This window comes from Pelobates fuscus, chromosome 2 (assembly GCF_036172605.1).
Source record: "Pelobates fuscus isolate aPelFus1 chromosome 2, aPelFus1.pri, whole genome shotgun sequence".
Lineage (NCBI taxonomy): Eukaryota > Metazoa > Chordata > Amphibia > Anura > Pelobatidae > Pelobates > Pelobates fuscus.
This window is the reverse complement of record NC_086318.1, coordinates 238039829-238060248: the sequence shown is the minus strand read 5'-3', so window position 1 is coordinate 238060248 and position 20420 is coordinate 238039829. Positions and strand designations below refer to the sequence as shown.

General features: G+C 39.4%; 1 protein-coding gene across 5 annotated transcripts in view; it reads left to right on the top strand.

Moving 5' to 3' along the window:
- The window catches only part of NHSL1 (NHS like 1), a 227465-nt gene that overhangs the window by 131310 nt on the left and 75735 nt on the right, over nucleotides 1-20420 (top strand). Inside the window, exon 1 of one of the 5 annotated variants that reach the window (XM_063443285.1) lies at nucleotides 8141-8316. The exons of the other annotated variants lie outside the window; for them this stretch is intronic. Coding sequence (XP_063299355.1) covers nucleotides 8301-8316 — 16 coding nt within the window. The 5' untranslated portion in view covers nucleotides 8141-8300. Of the gene's footprint in view, nucleotides 1-8140; nucleotides 8317-20420 lie in introns of those variants that run through there. 5 annotated transcript variants of the gene reach the window in all.

The window sequence follows — 20420 nt, the reverse complement described above, 5'->3', positions numbered from 1 at the left end:
GTAAATGGCCATTTGGCTTGACAGGTCATCTACCCTTTTTGCATAACCTTCTACATATTCGTTTACAGTGAAACTCTTAACACTGGCAACATTTAACAATTGGAAGACAATAGTATTCTGCTAGCAAGCCCCTCCTGCCTTTGTTTTTGTAGGAGGGTGTAAGAGTCGGTTAAAACAGTTTAAATACTCCCCAAACAGGTTTTGGTATGAGGTTGTAAATGGTGATCTGAAGAATGAGAGAAGTGGTAACCTGTGCGATCCTGCCCTTTTTTTTTTTTAAATAAGAGTATGTGCAATACTTTGAATACGCTCCACACCTTATTCATGTAAGACTTGTTTAATGAAAATCTAATCTGGTGTTATTGTCCATGAGTTTACATCCGAGTATTTTTAGGTTAAATAGTGTGCATTGACTTATTTTCTTACTGACCGTATTAATGTTTTATAGTGGTCTCAGAGCTCCTTTGTCACAGAACGGTGTTTCTGGCTCAAGCTAGGCATTTGCTTGTTGTGGCTTTCAGAAACCATTAATATCCAAGTTATTGTAAGTGCAATGTTTTTTTGGTTTGGCGATGCCCTGCCGTGCTTGCAAATTGGGCTTTGCAGACAATATCTAGTTATAAGCTGTGTGACGCTGTTGGAAGTTGGTATTTGATGGGCTACTTTGGTGTGCCTGCTGCCTGAGGAGATGCACCTGCCACCCTTCTAGGCTCCGGGGAAGGATTAGCAAATTCCCTGATGTTTTTTCACACTGCATGCTATCCACTGACTCTAAGATGAAAACAGCTATGAAAACATGTTTAGTTGCTTTTGGCCTGTGTATATTTATACTTGAGACCAGTGAATAATGTGTGCTTTGCAATGTACAAACCTGTTTATTGTTTTGTAAATATGCAGTGATTATTGGCTCAGGAGTAACATGCTAGAGGCCCGTGAAGTTATTTTTTCCCCTTCTTCTAAGGGTTAATAAGTAAATGAAGATATAATCCATAACTCAAACCATTTTCCCTGTTTTGCAATATTTTAAGCCATGCACTTCTAAAGTATAAATTCTGAATTGCACGTTTGCAACGTTTTCTGTGTGTTGGCAACAATTTTTTTATAAGCAGAACATGCTATTTTCAGGAAGTAGAAATAGCACAATGTGCAGTGATCGATTGGTATAATACCTTAATTTGCAAATCATATGCAAAGTTTGTATCAAAATAGCCAAGATGCTAATTTAAGTTCACCACAACACATTGCTCAGTGAATTATTTTTTAATTTTTTAAATTTTTTTAGATTGTGTCTACATATCATTAACCATGCCATTTTGAGTAAATGGTTTCTAAAAGGTACAGAACAATATTTGTAATGATTTTGCACTTTCTGAATCATATTTGTGGAGTTTTAATTAGTAGTACTCTTTCTTTAAAGGAACACTATAGCATTAGGAATACCAATATGCAGCCCTAATGCTTTAGTGCCCTTGTCACAGTTTATGTGACTGTGCCAGGCCTGCCCATAGGAAATCAATGGGAGACTACTGCACATGTGCGGGCAAAATGCAGTGATTGGCCAATCAGATGAGAACATACTCCCTTTATTATACTGCATTTTGCTTTATGCTGTGTATTGGTGCTTACTTTAAGTCTATTTGTTTTTGTACACTTAATTAAGAGTAACCTAGACTTGTTGGAGAGTAGTGTAGATAATACCTCACTTAACACATAGATACATTTACACCACCCATTTCCAGTATGAGCCTCCTGTGTTATTAGAGGGTTTAAAAATCTGTATTGATTGTGGTTTGTAGTGTTGTGGGATTGATCTATTGTGTATACAAGGACACAGCTGGATATGTTTAAATTATGTCTTAACTCTCAGTACATTCTGTGAATTAACCAAAAAATGATTTGTAATATGTATAATATTTACATTTTATACATCTTCCTGATTTGTGATAAGTAGTCAAGTAATAATGGTTTACTTACCAAGCAACGTTCTGTGCGAACCTATATTTACTGGATAGTCTGTTATTTGGTAATTTCCAAAAATTGTATTGATGGCCGTCATTATACACAACTCCTAATTCATTTTTCACTTCCTCAATCTGTTATCTCTAAAAAAGACAATTTCCTCCAAAATAATGTTCTCATCCTTGTTCATTGCACTTCTACAGAAAAAGTGTAATCTGTAATCATCATATAATGTTTATCCATCAGTCGTTCACCTTGTCCAATCCATCACACATCCGTTCACTATTATTTCCTCATCACTCACTCACCTGCCATAAACCTATCTCACATTTTTTTCACCATCAGCAGTAATATCTTGTTTCCAGTACATCATTTAAACATGCCTATATGAATTTCAGGAATGCTTCTTACTCTGTTATGGAGAGTTTGGCCCAAGGTTTTTGTTGAATGGATCCTTAGCAGATGAATTTCATGGTACCCTGATCTCTCATCAGTTGATATTTTCAAAATCTATTGGGTATAGTTAGGGGACGTATTTTGTTTCAGGTCATATTTTAAAGTGTACATGTTATGGTACACACAGTTAAAGGGTTATTCCAACCCTTTAATTTTAGCTGTATATGCGATATTGGGCACTTGGCAACCATTTTATTTATTGTATTTTTTCTATTTTGTTGTGTGACTTTAAAAAAACAAAACAAAACAAAAAAAAACAACTTACAATAAAAGGGTTAAAACATACCCGGAATCCAGCGCCAAGTCTTTCACAATTGTATCTCCGCCTTCTCTGTTATGCTGCATAATTTTTCTAGTAGTGGTGGGGAGCGCTGCCCAGCGGTACTCCAGGTAAGAAGTCACTTCTTCAAAAATTATTTGACTACTTATAATGGGGGCACTCGTGGTACCATAGCTACAGTTATGGTAATTGGAGTGTTCATCTAAAGTAAAATGGATTGAATATGTTTTAATATTTTAATATATACCAAATATTTTGTGTTAGGCCTAATGTTAAAGGACCACTCTAGTGCCAGGAAAACATACTCGTTTTCCTGGCACTAGAGTGCCCTGAGGGTGCCCCCACCCTCAGGGACCCACTCCCGCCGGGCTCTGGGGGGAGGAAGGGGTTAAACTTACCTGTTTCTCCAGCGCCGGGCAGGGAGCTTTCCTCCTCCTCTCCTTCTTCCTTGCGACGTCATCGGCTGAATGCGCATGCGCGGCAGGAGCTGCGCTCGCATTCAGCCGGTCGCATAGGAAAGCATTTACTATGCTTTCCTATGGACGCTTGCGTGCTCTCACTGTGATTTTCACAGTGAGAAGCACGCAAGCGCCTCTAGCGGCTGTCAATGAGACAGCCACTAGAGGTTTTGGAGGCTGGATTAACCCTCAGTATAAACATAGCAGTTTCTCTGAAACTGCTATGTTTATAAAAAAAAAAAGGGTTAATCCTAGAGGGACCTGGCACCCAGACCACCTCATTAAGCTGAAGTGGTCTGGGTGCCTAGAGTGATCCTTTAAGAACTAGTTGTAAAAATATATTTTTTAAAATGGGTAAAGCTTTCTAAAATGTCCAGTTCCATAACCAATTATATCTACAATGTAACTCCCACCTATGGGTTTTTCGAACACAAGCATTGTTAAAGGACCACTCTAGTGCCAGGAAAGCATACTCGTTTTCCTGGCACTAGAGTGCCCTGAGGGTGCCCCCACACTCAGGGACCCCCTCCCGCCCGGCTCTGGAAAGGGGAAAGGGGTAAAAACTTACCTTTTCCAGCGCTGGGCGGAGAGATCTCCTCCTGCTCTCCTCCTCTTCTCCTCCCCGTCGGCTGAATGCGCACGCGCGGCAAGAGCTGCGCGCGCATTCAGCCGGTCACATAGGAAAGCATTCACAATGCTTTCCTATGGACGCTGGCGTGCTCTCACTGTGAAAATCGCAGTGAGAAGCACGCAAGCGCCTCTAGCGGCTGTCAATGAGACTGCCACTAGAGGACATAGGGGGAAGGCTTAACCCATTCATAAACATAGCAGTTTCTCTGAAACTGCTATGTTTCTGAAAAAATGGGTTAACCCTAGAAGGACCTGGCACCCAGACCACTTCATTAAGCTGAAGTGGTCTGGGTGCCTAGAGTGGTCCTTTAAGTATTATTCTTAGCCGTTGATGAGCTTTCATGTTTTTAAAACGAGCTAGGTTGGCTATTGGTGATTGTTAGAAGTAGACGTGGATCTTGGCAGTGTGACCTTACTTCTACATAGCTCAGATAAAGTGTTTAGTTTCTGCTCTCTGTCTTAACCCTATGGCCATGCAGCAGATGATGCAGACAGACTGTATAGTCGGCAGGAAATGTTGAAATGTTTGGTTCTTTATAGTCCTCTTATTGAAATATCTTATTTGATTCTTTGGAATCTGTTGTCATTGTTTAGAATAGTTTTCTCTGCGTGTCGTTTGTCTTATTTCCTGAAGTGAAAAGTATTTCTTTTTCCTGTGACTTTGGCAACATTTTTCATGCCAGAAATAAATAGTTTTCTGCTTTCTATGGTTATTATTTTTTTTACTTTTCCTGGCACTATAGTGTTAATAGGTGTGTCCGTCCCCCCCCCCCTCATGGCCCCCCTCCCGCCAGGCTGAAGTGGGAGGAAGGGTTAAACGTACCTCTTTCTCCAGCGCCGGGCACCCTCGGCGCTGGGGACTCTCCTCCTCCTTCCAACGTCATCAGCTGAATGCGCATAAGTGGCAAGAGCCGCGCGCACATTCAATGCTCAATGCTTTCCTATGGACGATGGCCTCTTCTCAATGTGAAAATCACAGTGAAAAGCGCCTCTAGCGGCTGTCAATTAACCCATATGTAAACATAGCAGTTTCTCTGAAACTCCTATGTTTACAGCAGGCAGGGTTAACCCTAGATGAACCTTGCACCCAGACCACTTCATTGAGCTGAAGTGGTCTGGGTGCCTATAGTGGTACTTTAATCCCTCTTGGTTGGAACACATACAACAATCAATAACCATTATTTTCGGGGAATATTTATCATTTTGTTGCGCTCTGTTAATGTGATGTGCATAACTATAGCAGTTCAGACAGCACAATCTAACCCTTTCTCTCCCAATATTGTGCGTACAAGGGCATGGATTTGTGGAATTGTGTATGATACAAAGGAATGTGGGCTATGTACAGGGGCTGTGTGTGTAATTGTGTTTGGTGTGTGGGGCAGCTTGGAGTATTGTGAGAGGCTGCTTGTGTGCATGTGTGTGGCTTATCAGTGGTGTTCTGTTTGTGCTGTTTGTATTATTTGTATGCTTATTCTCCAGCTCTGTGTATATCTAGCACTGTGGGTGGCTTCCCTGGGTCCAGTGGCTGGGCGGCCAAGTACAGGTCAAAGGAGCTGCGATAGCTTGTACGGGCTGCTCTACTCCCGTGCCAATTCCCGTTCACAACCTCTGCGATGAAGTGATCGGAGATTACTTCTTCTAAATGCTGCAACGCATAAAGGATTGTCCTCACCACTCACTTTGCACTAAAACTCCTGATAGGCCAGAGCCTGTTTAGATCTGGCAGCCTTGAGTGGCGCGACGTAGGTTACATGACCTACTTTCTACAACTTGTCCTGTTTGACTGTTTTTTGGCAAATAACTTGGTAGATAAATGGTTAAGGTCTCTTTATTTTGTTTATCTTTGTAACAATATACTTACATTTAACTATTGGCAAAGGCGCGTAACACTGTACAACTGTATGCTAATTGGGGTGTTTTTATGAAACTGCTTCTATTTTGGGAAGTTGCAGGGACAAGACTGTTACATTTTGGTCCAAGTGGCCAGCAGGTGTTTGTTCAGTCTGAAATAAAGCTAGTCCACTGTTCTTAACATGAGGTATCACATTTCTTCCTGATGGCTTGGGCTCAGTTTGGTAATAAGTAATTGGTGCTTGCCAGGCAAGTTTGGATGATATTCCTGAACAGGACATATTAATATTCCACTAACTGAGCCATTTAATATATGAAATAGCTTAGAGTACCACCTGACTCGCGGGGCGTTACAAAAGAAGTGGGGAATGGATAAGGAAATGGCAAATATTAGACCAAAGCAACCAAATTTAAATACATTTTCTAACCTGTTTTTCTATCTTCACTATTTTGGCATAGCATTTGAAATTCCTGTGTCAATAATAAATAATTTTCTAAATAATAGAAATGTATGGATAATTCAGTAAATATTCACTAAGCTAGTACTTAGTAAATAATTTGTCTGGGCATTTAAATTTGATGCCTAATAGTGATTATAAATGAATTATTCTATTTTTCTAGCTTAGCTTGGCCGAAAATTTTTAATTAGAATTAAATTTTTTATTTTTTTATATTTTGTTTGTTTTATTTTTTAACCAAAGCTTTGCTTACATAATCATGTGTCTTTTCTTTTCCCCGTGATACCTAGACACACATTACATTCACTGTGCAGTGAATGTAGTTAGACACAGATTGAATTCTCACTTTACTGAATAACCATAAATGAAATACAAATGTAATGTCAAAGTAGAAAAATTCTCTGTCTTCTATTCTTACAATTTGTCTGCACCGGGCTTAAATGTGAAATGAATATGAATACTCACTTTAGTAAATAACCTTTGGAGTGAGCATCAAAGCAGAATCTAAATATTGCCTTTTCCCCCCCAAATCCTGCCACTGTCACATTACCTTCTAGGGTGGCCTCTTGTATTGAAGTATTTAAAGAATTTGTCACGCAGTTACCACTATAAATACCATGTACTTTTCACAAAACAGGATATGCTGCAATGGCAACAATGTAGCATCACAATTCTTGACGTTTTTTTTAATTTAACAACTTTCTTCTTGAGGCGTACCAAAATGTTTTGTTTCTAAACGACTTAGTAAGTAGCTGCTCAGTTTTCTTGAAATATGGAAATATGGGTGGTGCTCAGAGGGTGTTCCTATTCAATGGCTTATCACTGTGATTAATTGGTATTTGATGTATCTGTGATAGCGAGTACCTGTTAGATCCACAGTTGGATACACAAAACATTTGACTGTATAAAAATGTGTGGCAATTGGTTAGTTATGCCATCCAGTATGATTTTATATTGATGTAATTGTTGAATACCAAGCAGTTTGGTGTTTGTTTAAATGATTTAATGACCTATTCAAATTCTGAATTACAAGCACTGTAAAATAACATTTCATGTTCTGTCATTCTTCCATGAAACATTTTGGCTTAATTTTGTCCATTTTTCTCATTAATGTAAAACAAAGCATTGTTTTTAGACCAGTATATTTAAATCCGTGTATGCACAGGGTAGTTAAACGGGAGCCAGCAATTCATCCATCCTTAAACTTCAAAATAAAAGTTAGCTAAGGCAATAATTCTGTTTAGCTTTATAGGAAACTATGCAATCTTTAGCTTTGATACATTTTGATAATCTCTTTGTTTCAGACACGAAGCCTGGAAAATTTCGAAGATGTGTCTCATTTAGTGCCAATACGTTAATTAAAGAGAAATCCTTATTTTAATATCACTGTAGGGAAGTTTAAGGAAGGAGACTGTAGTGATTTGAGCTTATTCCACTAGCAATTACTAGTAAAAGCCCATCTCTCATAATGTGTGTGTGTGTGTGTAAGAATGTGCTGTAGGTGGGTTGACGTATACCTGTCATTAATTAGCACGACAGTGCATGTTTACAGAAAGCATTGCAATGTATGTTGTTGACATGAAACTCTTCTGGTCAGGAAACCTTTGAATGCTAGCACATATGAAAAGCTCAAACAATAGCAGAATGCAAAAAAATGTGCAGGGGGGCAGCCGCATACTGGAAAACAAACCAGGCATTCCAGAACAAGAAAACAAAAAAACGTGATCCACAAAGAGCTGCGTTAGTATTTCACAACAAACAGTTGACTTGGATTAAGAGCGATTTACCATTCCTGCCTCTGCCCAATTGACATCCCTAAACCCTGTGCACACAACAGTAAAAAAAAAAAAAAAAAAAATGCTGACAGATAAGAGAGAACAATTGGAAATAGGCTGGTGGTGGGACTGGCCATAGAGGGACAGGAGGTTTCTTTCCCCCTCTCACTCTACTTGGATATTATTTTGGGAATGGAGGGGAGTCAGCTGGGGAAGGAGAGCTTGGGGTTACAGGCCAAATGACTGGCTCGGATAACATAGGATTGGATGGCAGCTTCCTTTCACAGCACGAGCTGGCCTGGTGCCATGGTTTTGTGTGTGTGTTAGTGTGCGCACGCTAAATGAAAGGAACTGCAAAACAGCTGTATGTAGCACAGCCCTGTACAATTGGAGTGTTCCAAGCTTCCTCAGCTCCTCGTGTAACGGATGCAGAATGTTTTGTCTCAAAGGTGAGGTGTCTTCCCTTTTCTTTCTTTCTTTTTAATATCTTTCACGGAGATGTTAAGCTTTATTTTTTTGTCTCAGACCATTGAGAAACTTTTCAGACAGTCTGACTGTGAACACCCATTGTTCATATTGTTCTTGCAGCAAAAATCGAATATTTTGCCTTTTTTTTTTATGTATTTTTTTTTTTTTGATAGGCTGGATTTATTCTTATATTGACTAGTTTCTCTCAAAGGAATTTCGACGTGAGTGTTTTGTTGGATGGATTGGACATTCTTGCGCTGAAGGGGTTAACAGTGAGCTCCATGGGAAGCTGTGTCTTTGTGTTCATTACTTTAAGGTTGATTTGTATTGTGAGGAAATCCCTGGAAAATGCAATGCTTAGAGTGCGTTATTATGCTACTAGCAAGCAACTCTCTATGTGCCAGAGCTTACCCCTTCTGTCATTAGAATTCTTTCCTGGTTTTATGTTGGATGAGATACTATTTCTGAACGCCTCCAATCCTTCTTTATTGTACATTGCTCCTGGGTATTTTTGAGTAAAAAACAACTAAATGTATTCAATATTGTGGTCATTCCATCACAATGCCCAAAGGAGTTTGCCTGTTGGGAAACTCATTTGCAATGTGATTATAATCCCTGTGAGCAAATACCTCAGTATCGCCTTTGTTTTAGCTGTGACTGCTAAGTGTAGGGGCTGAGCAGTGATACTTCAATGGCTTTGCTTTCTTTGTGTGCCCTGCTGAAATTTGAACATTAGTCTCCAGTAGTTACCTGATAATTATATGATTCAGCCATGACTAACCACTCTCTTGTCTTGTCTTGCTAACCTTCTTTGGCTTTTAAATTTATGAGCAGTATTGATTGGGTGATTGGAGGGAGGGTGGAAGGTTATTTTCTGGAATCCAAAAAAGCTAATGAATTGGTGTGATGACCTGTCAATAATGATAAAAGACTGTGGGACTGAGTCAGTGCTGTGCAACTTTATTTGTACTGGGTGTGCCATGTGGCTGTAAGATCCACATGTGGATGAATCAGAATCTACTTATAACAGTGAGATAATATAATGGTGTACTCCAGCAGGTTTTGAGATGTAGAAAAGCGTTAACTGGCAAATATTGGCACTTCAGGCAAAACAAAGCAATCTACTAAGGGCTCTTGTACTAAAATAGCTATGTAGCAGTTTATTCATTGACTGACATGTGGAAATGTTCTTGTGTGATGACTGAAGCTAGAACAGAATTTTAAATGAAGTCTCTGCAAATAGCCAATTTGAACCCAAGCAAATCAGGGCTTAAATCCTGAAACCCAATCACATTTTGTAACGGTCTGAGTTTGATTTTAGGGTATCTAGGAGTCTGGCACAAGTAGGTAGGGGGTATAGGAGTCAGAAAGAAGAAGGTAGTGGGAACACAAGTAAGGGACCGGGGATAAGTGGATAGTCATTTAAGTCATGTGCTGTCATCCCATATCCTCTTCCCTTTCTTCCTTAGGTGACTAGAAACAATGCGCCCAGATCCTGACTGTCTCCTCCTTTCTAGAAGTAGTGATATAAAAAGTTAAATTGCACATTGTAACCCCAAGCCATTCTTTAACTTAGTTAGGTCTGCACCTATCTTTGTATACTTGCTATTCTCTACCAGCCTCTGTGTCATACTTTCCTTCCTTTATGAATAATTAGCAGCGAGTTTAATTTGTATACAAACCTCATGTGTGTTCATGTTGTAACCTGTTTTTAGCAGATTACACGTGTATTCAGTCTGCATACACAAGATCTTATAATACTGTGTGTATACAATTCACTTTGAGAACTCCCATTACCTGAGAACTTAAAAACCCTTGTCCCACTGTTCCAAAGTTTGGACAACACAATTAATAGGACATTATAGTCCCCAAAACAACCTTATCTTGACGAAGCATTTTTATTGTATAGCTCATACTCCTAAATGTCCACTGTTCAGTTCTGACATTTAGGATTTAAGTCGCTTTTGTTTGTCTTTGCAGCCCTGGCCACACCCCCTGGTTGTGACTCACACAGCCTGCATGTAAAAAATGGTTTTATTTTCAATCAGATGTTCATGTGCTTGTTCTTAATTTTAAATCCTGCTCTCTAAATGTAACTTTAATCACACACAGGAGGCCCCTGCAGGGTCTGGCAAGCTATTGACCGAGCAGGAGATATGAAATTCTAAAATAAACAGAATTTGCATTAAAGGAAGTATAAAATAGCTCTCACTTTACAGGAAGTGTTTAGGAAGGCTGAGCAAGTCACATGAAGGGAGGCATGACTACGGCTGCGTAAACAAAATTATTTAAAGGGACACCCAGACCACTTCCACTCATTGAGGTGGTCTGGGTGCTGTATCCATTTTGCACCTAGTGCCAGAGAACTGCAAAGTTTACATTACAGCACCAAGTCTGCCCTCAGTGGCTGTCTACCAGACAGCCACTCAAGGGCTTCCGGAATCCAAACAGACATTTGGTCTGTTATCTGACCCTGGACGTCCTCACGCTCTGCACGAGGACCTCCAGCGTCAGAGTTTTATTTCAATGCTTTCCTATTGCAAGTCTAATGTGCGCGTGGCATTTGCCGCTCATGCGCATTAGACCCTGCTCGTCGCTTGATGAGGAGGGGGCATAGCTTCGACCCAGCGCCAAGCATATCGGTCCTGGGTTCAGGTAAGTAAATAAAGGATTTGTAACAGTTTATTTACCGGGAGGGAGGAGAAGGCAGAGAGGGATCGGTAGTGCCAGGAATACATCTTTGTTTTCCTGGCACTACTGTATCCCTTTAACTCTTACATGGAGTTGAGTAGTGAGACTACAGAGGCATGATCTATACACCAAACCTGCTTTATTAAGTTAAAGTTGTTCTTTTCGTTGGCGTCCCTGTAATTGTTTAGTTTTATGTGGTAGCATGTTCGAATGCTATGGGTTGTGAGCATCTATAAGTGAGTGTTCCTCAGAAAAGCTTTTCAATTACAGGTTTAGACCTAGGGCTTGATTTAATAGATTTGTTGTTATAGAATCTGTGTATGCAGAAATTATTTGGCTATCCTTAGCACACATAAGCCACTTGGAGTGCATATTTTTAGACTGACATGCCATTGTCGATGGTAAGCTTTGGACTGTTGGGGGCATTTGAACCACAACCCCTTCCAAATAAAGAATAAAATAAAAAAGTGTCAAAATAAAAACATGATTATTATAACAATTACCCTCTACCAAAGGGTCATAAATAACTTTTGGAGCGTTTAGGACATGATCCTTTAACTAAATGCCTAATACTATAAAAATGTAAACCTTTTAATATGTACCAAGTACAATTATATAGACGTAGAGACAAATCATTGATATGTAGGTTAATCAAAATGGCCGCCATGTCACAAATAATTAACAAATCTTTCAATGCAAAGCCATTTACAAAAAGCCACGTCCAGTTTTTGGCTTTCGTTGCATTTCTCTGTTATCGGAGCAAGTTGCCTGCCACATGTCTTATATTCTCTTTGTGTATACTGTCCAGCGAGAAGCTGAGGCTTACAAAAGGCCTTATGGAGCAACTGCAAAAGTCTTTGAATCTAATATTAGATGAGCGGAATGTTCAGTCTTCTAATTTCCATAAGATGCTCTCATCCCTCCTCAGGGATATCACTTTGGCACAGATTGTATGTTTTTATTTCTTGTGGTCATACACAGACTTACACCTCCAGCGCATTCCACTGTCCCCCTATACAAAGATATCTAATTCCTGGCATGTGAGGCATTCTCTATCTCAAACCTGAAAGTGAATGGCATTTGAAGGGCACATTGCTCAAAGCTAAACGTTATAAAAAAATAAATAATAATAATAATTTCTTTTCATTTCTGCACTGGGATTAATGCAGAGAAATTGAGAAAGGAATGTAGGAAGGGATTGGTTACATGTCTTGCAAAACAGCTGACAGCAAACGATTCCAGATGTTGAGCACACAGCTGCCAAGAACGTTTGCGTGTTGCGTGTTTGCATGAATGATTAAATTCCTGTTCCAAGGAAATCTCATAAGATGTTAAAAACTATCTTCAAGTATATCTATGTAATGTAAATGTGCATATATATTTGTTAATTGAGGGTTCCAGAAGCTGGAAGAGGCTGTGCTCTTTACTTATCAGCTTACAAGTGTTGAAATGCATATGCAGCAAGTCTGTTAAAGTTAGCAATGACAAAAGCAGTGCTTTAATACAATGTCCTTGTTTTACCCTAAATGGACATTTTAAACCATGCATGAGACGGATTTTATCTCTTATTATATATGTGTTTTATGCATTCATTAGTTTCATTATTCAGATGTAAATATGGGACTGCTTAAGAGGTTATTTACTAAACAGTACGTTATGAAAAATGACTTGCAGAACTTACAACAAAATAGCAACGTTAGAGTGAGTTGTTGAAAATCTGTTTTTTTTTTTTTTTTTTTTTTTTTTTTTTGTTTGTTTTTACATTTTATTTTCTGGAGTTGGGACCTAACGTTTGAAACCCAAGAGCTCACTATTTAATGAAGTTATTCAAATGATTTTCAAAATAGGTGCTATACCAGTAAACACCAACTGTTGCACCTGTGTTTGTAAATTACATTTCCTAAAGGCAGGCTTAGTGTCAATGAAAATGGGGAGCATCTTTAACTGCAGGTTATACATGACTCCGAATGATACAGGAAATAGAAGAATATTAAACGCTGCCCTAAGGTTTATAAAAATGTTAGAACATGCAAAGCAATGCCTCAAATGGATATTAATCTACATGTAGGACTCTGCTAACCTATGCTACTCGCTTCTCCATCGCAATGTTCACAAATAGGTTTTGCATGAAAGGTGGGCTTCATGGCCCCAGTTTGCATAGCTATGATTGTAAAAAGCCGCACACAGTGTGTTCCGAGTAGACACAACGTCTACATGAAAACCAATGTGTTACTGCCCATCTGTGCAGGCTGTATGTACACACATGGAATATCATCTTCAAAGTCTTCCTCTGCAGATATGAGGTCTGAACAGGTTAAATATAAGCAATAAAAAGTGTATGTATGTCCATACGGTAAGCTTAGCAAGATTGTAAAACATCAAACACCGACTTTAACAGAAGGAAGAAAACTGCTTCATTTTGGTCCTGATTATATTTAAGCAGTGATGTGTGCAGGCAATTGCGTTTATATAGGAAGCGGCTAATGTCACCACCATGAAAAGTGCTGATTATATTCCACATCACAGTCCTTTCTCAAGCCTATTTTCAGTACACGTATGTACAATGTATGTGAAAAGCATTATTAACCCCTTAAGGACACATGACATGTGTGACATGTCATGATTCCCTTTTATTCCAGAAGTTTGGTCCTAAAGGGGTTAAAGGGACACTATAGTCACTAGAACAACTACAGCTTAATGGCATTTTCATGCGAACACTGCTTTTTCACGGAAAAAAGGCAGTGTTTACAATCTCCCTAGGGACAACTCCAAGTAGCCACTCCTTAGAGGGCCACTGGGGGTGCCTCCTGGCTCAAGCCTGCACAGTAAGCAGCCCTGCCATTTAGCGTCCCCACGCTCTGCATGGAGACGCAGAATTTTCCTCATAGAGATGCATTGATTCAATGCATCTCTATGAGAAGGTCTCGATTGGCCAAAATGACATTTGGCCCTGCCTGCCCTGTGCCGATTTTAGCTAATCCGAAAGCATTGGATTGGCTAAAAATAGTCCATTTGCTGTCACAAAGGGGGCGGAGCCATCACCGGCGCTGGAAATAAGGCTAGTTTTAAACTTTTATTGGGTGGGGTTCTTTGTTGATACAAATTTTGCAAATAAAACTCAAGTTTGGTCATAGTATTTAGAACAGTGTAACTGTGATTTTGTTGTCTGACAACATGTTAAATTAAGACAAGGGAGAAAGAACCATTAGCTTCAACACGATGGCTAATGGTTTAAACCCAAAGCTCAAAAAAACTATTTAAACGTTTTTTAGTATTCCTTTAATGGAGTGCTTTACAGTGTAACATTCATGGTCATACATGGTTATAATTATTTATTTGAAAGTTTTAACCTCTTTCTGGAGAGGTGGGCACTTTATTCGTTGAATGCTCCAAGTGTCCTTTGTGGTGGAAAGGGTAAAAATTCCTGACGAATCCCCTCTGCTTTCTCAGCTGTCTGATAAATTAGCCTGGAAATCACTGTAAGCTGGCAGATACATTACCCAGTATTGAAGCGTGCCTGAAATTGCCTGCATTCATTTGTTGTCTTAATAGGGTTAACAGATTTTTAGAAGCCGTAATTTTCTCTTAAAGATTGATTGGACCTGTATTCAAGTTACAGGTAACTATAGTCGGTAACTATAAATGGACATCACCTGGCTTTTCTTTTTCTTCTGTAAGGTAAAATTATAATCACACCATACTTGTAGGATGTAATAGTTGCTTATTAAATCTAGAATCAGGGGATAAAAGAAATCAGAACTTAAAGGAACACAATAGTGCTAGAATACAACTGCATTCGCTATGTTTCTCTGCCACACACACCTAGCCATGAAAAGGGTTAAATAACCCATTAAACACTTGGTGCTGGGTGACGCACCTCGTCCGACGTCGGTTGTTGGGGGGAACCTAATGGGTCAGAGCCACGTGTGCTTTAGTCCTTCCCAATCGTAAAGCATTAACTACATTCTTTCTTATAGGGTTTTCCAACACGTTGGACATCCTTATGCAAAGCGTGAGGATGTCCAGCGTCGTTTCATTGAGTCAAACTCAGTCAAACTGCAGGAAACCACTAGAAGCAGTTCATGCATTATAAACTGGCCCCTGACGAAGGTGCTGTACACAAGCACCGAAACGCACGTCAGGTGTTTTTTCCTTTTTATTTTCTTTATTATGGGCACTGGGCATCGTTTGATTTAAGCACTCTTAACTTCAAATATAATTTGATTACCTTTCACTATCTTATTTCTTTGCTACAATGCCTGTCTGGATAGATTTACAGGGAGAGAGGCTTTATAAATTCTACTGTCAGTTTATTTGAAACTGACCTCTTTACCTCATACTGCTTACTCCCTCTCCTTTCTATCTGAAAGTATTTCTCCTCTGGATATTACTGTGTGGCAATCCTGCATTGTTTGTTTGGTCTTTCTGTGACCACGATCAACAGCCCTAAACTGCCATTTATTTTAGGGACCTTATCCATTATTGCTAGTTCGCTAATCTGGATGGCTCCAACAATGGGATTTTGTGTATCCTGGGCAGTTAGGGTTCGAGTTCTAGTACTTTAGGAGACATCACTCAGAGGAGCACAAGTGTTAGACCAGGGATAGGGGTCATAAGTTGGGATTGATTTTTTTCATTTAAGCAAGTCTCTTAATAAAGCTTTATCTTAGTACCTTATATCATATCCCCTTATTTACTTGGAAGTGACCTCTACCTGCTTCTACCTTGGATGCATAGTTGCACTAGTTACACTTGTAAATACTTTATTTTTCACTTATTTCATGGTCTCAATTCTATTTTGGGTTAGTTTAGCCTATAATTAATACTTATTTCCTATGTGGCTATATCTATATCCAGGTGATGCACATGGTCTCACGTCTTTACCTACACTGAGACCATCATTATCTATATTGGGGTTAAGCCCCCGTAGACCCCTGGAGTCTCCTTGCGGTACATAAGACCACGAGTCTAGACTGGCACTATTCTCCTAGGATCTAGTGCATGGGTCTGTTCTCGCTGTCTTTTATCTGTTTTTGGCATTATAAACTTTGCAGATTTTCTAAAACTCAATGTTACACACTGCAAAGGTAAGGGAACAGGGACTCTGCACCCAGACTACCAAGTTTTGTTTCCCCTTCTCATGGGAGGTACATTTTTTGGCGTGGCAGATTCAGTATGCGTGCATATTGACAGCGCTGCTGAACATTAAAGGAGCACTCCAGGCACCGTAAAACTTAACTGGAATGAAGTTCTTATGGTACACAGAGATTCCTGGCGCTGCCTCACTGTTTAAATGTTAAACTGTTCATGAACAGTTTAACCTTCAAAGTCTTCTCTCCAGAGCCATTTAGTTCTGTCCCTGTCCTTCAGCTGCTCTCAGCTTCTTCCAACTGGAAGCCATGGACTGGCACTGACAGCAGTATCGCTGGTTGGCTGAGGGTATCAGTAGCTCCCCATTTAAAAAAAAAAAAAAAAAAAAAAAAGCTTTAAAAAGATTCGTACATTGTTAAAGTCATTTTGTGATTAGGGAGCCCTTACCTCTTAATAAATTTCAATTCCCATGATGCTTCCATTCCGCCCAACAATGAGAGGTATGCTGGTCAGGGTGGTGGTGGTGAATTCTGGGCATGTGTGCCGGGGACACATCTTGTAGATGGAAAAAGTGGTGGGTCAGCCCAGTGAAAGGGCGTAAAAAAAAAAAAAAAACTGCAACACCAAACTAATGATAATAGAGCTTATTCCACCACAGTTTTTTAACCTATGAAGGTCCCTGCCAATTAGGGATGCACCAAAATTAAAATTCTGGTCCGGAACCGAAAATTCAGGATGCCCTTGTCCGAAAAACGAAACCGAAAATTACTTCTTTTTTTTTCCCCCCAAATTATTTTAAAAGTTTATTTTTTTTTTAATTTAATTGTATTATTACACTTTTTAATGAATTTAATTAATCGAATATGAAAAACTTCCCTTCTCATTTAGTCGTCCCACCTAACGCAGTGTTTCTTTTCCCTTCCCTGCACCTTAGCCCCACCCCCCTTAATGTTCCCCTCCCCTCCCTCTTTTTTAGTGTTCTTTTCTCCCCCCTCCACTGTTCCATAGTGTTCTTTTCTCCCCTGTCCCATAGTGTTCTTTTCTCCCCTGTCCCATAGTGTTCTTTTCTCCCCTGTCCCATAGTGTTCTTTTCTCCCCTGTCCCATAGTGTTCTTTTCTCCCCTGTCCCATAGTGTTCTTTTCTCCCCTGTCCCATAGTGTTCTTTTCTCCCCTGTCCCATAGTGTTCTTTTCTCCCCTGTCCCATAGTGTTCTTTTCTCCCCCTGTTCCATAGTGTTCTTTTCTCTCCCCTCCCCTGTCCCATAGTGTTCTTTTCTCTCCCCTCCCCTGTCCCATAGTGTTCTTTTCTCCCCCTGTCCCATAGTGTTCTTTTCTCCCCCTGTCCCATAGTGTTCTTTTCTCCCCCTGTCCCATAGTGTTCTTTTCTCCCCCTGTCCCATAGTGTTCTTTTCTCCCCCTGTCCCATAGTGTTCTTTTCTCCCCCTGTCCCATAGTGTTCTTTTCTCCCCCTGTCCCATAGTGTTCTTTTCTCCCCCTGTCCCATAGTGTTCTTTTCTCCCCCTGTCCCATAGTGTTCTTTTCTCCCCCTGTCCCATAGTGTTCTTTTCTCCCCCCTGTCCCATAGTGTTCTTTTCTCCCCCTGTCCCATAGTGTTCTTTTCTCCCCCTGTCCCATAGTGTTCTTTTCTCCCCCCTGTCCCATAGTGTTCTTTTCTCCCCCCTGTCCCATAGTGTTCTTTTCTCCCACTGTCCCATAGTGTTCTTTTCTCTCCCCTCCCCTGTTCCATAGTGTTCTTTTCTCTCCCCTCCCCCCCATCCCAAGTGCAGTATTCTTGACTTTTCGTGTTATCATTACTATCTTTCATTGTGATATATAATCATCTGAATTGTCAATGCAAGCATGTCTGTTAAACTATGCACTACGATTTTTTTAAATGTGCAAATTTGACCTGTTTTCGGCTGAAATGGGATAGGCCCATTTTCGGAAGCTGACATTTTGGTGCATCCCTACTGTCAATGATGGGTGTCCCATACCAAGTGCAGGTTTGAAGAATGTCTAATGATGTGCTTGTGCTGTTGAGGGTTTAGGAAGCCAGGGAAAAAAAACTAAACACTTGGACAGGACTCTGAAATAAGAGGATAGTTGAGAGGCCAGTATTTAGCTGGCCTTAAGGTTAATTATGTGTTCTGACTTAATCTGATGCGTTAAATGTGTTTATTATATTCACAACGAAACTGTAATTATTCAGTATTTGGTAATAGTGTTAAAAGTATGGCGATATAATATTTCAGAAGCATGGCAGTTCATTTTAAATGTTGACATTAGCTTGTAACAGAAAGTAAATATCTGCCAGATGTTGACGATAAAGCCCATGAAATATGATCAGATTCCGCATGAAATGTGAAGAATGTATTTTCTTAATCCTTGGCATTCTTGGGTAAAATGAATCCGCTCTATCTATTTGCAATATGGTGTGGGGTTTTTTTTTGGTGTTTTTTAGCACTACCAAAGAGTTTGTGACCAGTCAGTTCTGTGATTTATTGATCGCTTATTTGCTTTATCACCTTGTAATCTTTGGTATTGACAATAACCTAAGCAAAAAAAAAGTGGTAACAGTACGCACACAATATGTAGTCTATGCACCAGCACCGCAAACCCACCTTAATAAACGTAATACATTATATAATTTGTTCTGCCGCTTTGTACTAGAATGTAATTACTTTACCCACCACTGTGGCATGTTAAGAGCTAAACTGGCTATCGCTGGAATCCCGACACACTCTTCATCTTTCCAGCCTTGTGCATAAGAGCATTTCTTGGAAACACCCACCCTACCTGAGCAGAATGCTCTCTCCAGCTGTTCCCACCTCAGATCCAGTACAAGCACGACATTTTAGCATACCGCAATACAGAAATAAAGTGTCTCAGTCCTCATTTTCCTACAGAGCAATTATGGAATAACCTCAAGGACATCATCAAATCTCTATGGCAATACACCTCAGCACAGAATGCACCTGTCATGGTTGAATATATTTATTACCTGTTATGTATTAAATTTATATATGTGTGTGTATATATATATATATATATATATATATATATATATATATATATATATATAAAATAGAGATATCCCCTGCACTCACGCTTAAAGACAGTCCAATGCCGGGCGCACCACCAGAGCTCCAAATAATGTAGAATAATGTACAATCTGTTCTGCTGTTCTATTTTTTGACCCTGAGGAAGGTCCCGAGCAGGGACCGAAACGTTGGTCGTTTTTAACCATTTCTAAATAAAAGTTTGATGTTTTAAAGTCCGGAGAGCAGCCTTCCCTTCTATTTTTCTATATATATATATATATATATATATATATATATATATATATATATATATAGTTTATAGTTTATATATTGTGTTTTTGTAAAAAAATTTCCTATTGTAACAATGCAATGTTTTGTGGACCCAGGACATAATTGAAAACGAGAGAAATCTCAATGTATCCATCTTGGTAAAATATTTGATAAATTACTATAGTTTAAACAAACTATCTGTACTACACTCTTTAAACAACACACAAATAATTACAGAATAAAACCAAACAGGAACATGCACCCTTACACATCAAACAAAACAAAATACAATAGAAAATACTTATATCAATTCTCCTTAAGTGTTTGCGTCAATCAAGAAATTTGTTAATGATCACTTATACTTTTATTGCCTTTAACGTGCCTCTTTCTGTACTCTTCTTCTTAATCAGTGTCTGAGGTAGTTGGTAATGTGTAATTTAGAAAGGACCCAGCCTTCTGATTCATATACACCTTTGGACTCGGTGTACACTTATTTGTGCATGTAGCTGCTTCCTTTATTGCCTTTAACCCCTTAAGGACCAAACTTCTGGAATAAAAGGGAATCATGACATGTCATGTGTCCTTAAGGGGTTAAAAGCTTTGAGTTTTTTCACCCTGAATTATTTCAAGACAAAAAAAGGAACCCATGGGATTTCCCAGCTGTTTGCTATATAACTGTAGCTTTCTAGTTCTGTATACATTGTCCCTGCTTACAACATGTTTTTCGGTCCTTCTAGTATGATGACTTACATATGACTCTGGTAATGTCTTCTAAGTAGCCCATTTAGAAAGCCCCATGTAACACAAGGTCACTTCCAAAGTGATTATTGCTGAATATAAACCTATTTGCAGCTAAAACGAGCTTGGCATTTGTGTAAAATCAGCTGTAACCTTGGTAAGTTTGAGGCAAAGATTACTGTCAGATTGTTGGTGCAGCTGAGCTTGGTGGGAGCTTACCATCACTTACTTCATCTGAGTCCCTGGTTCACAGA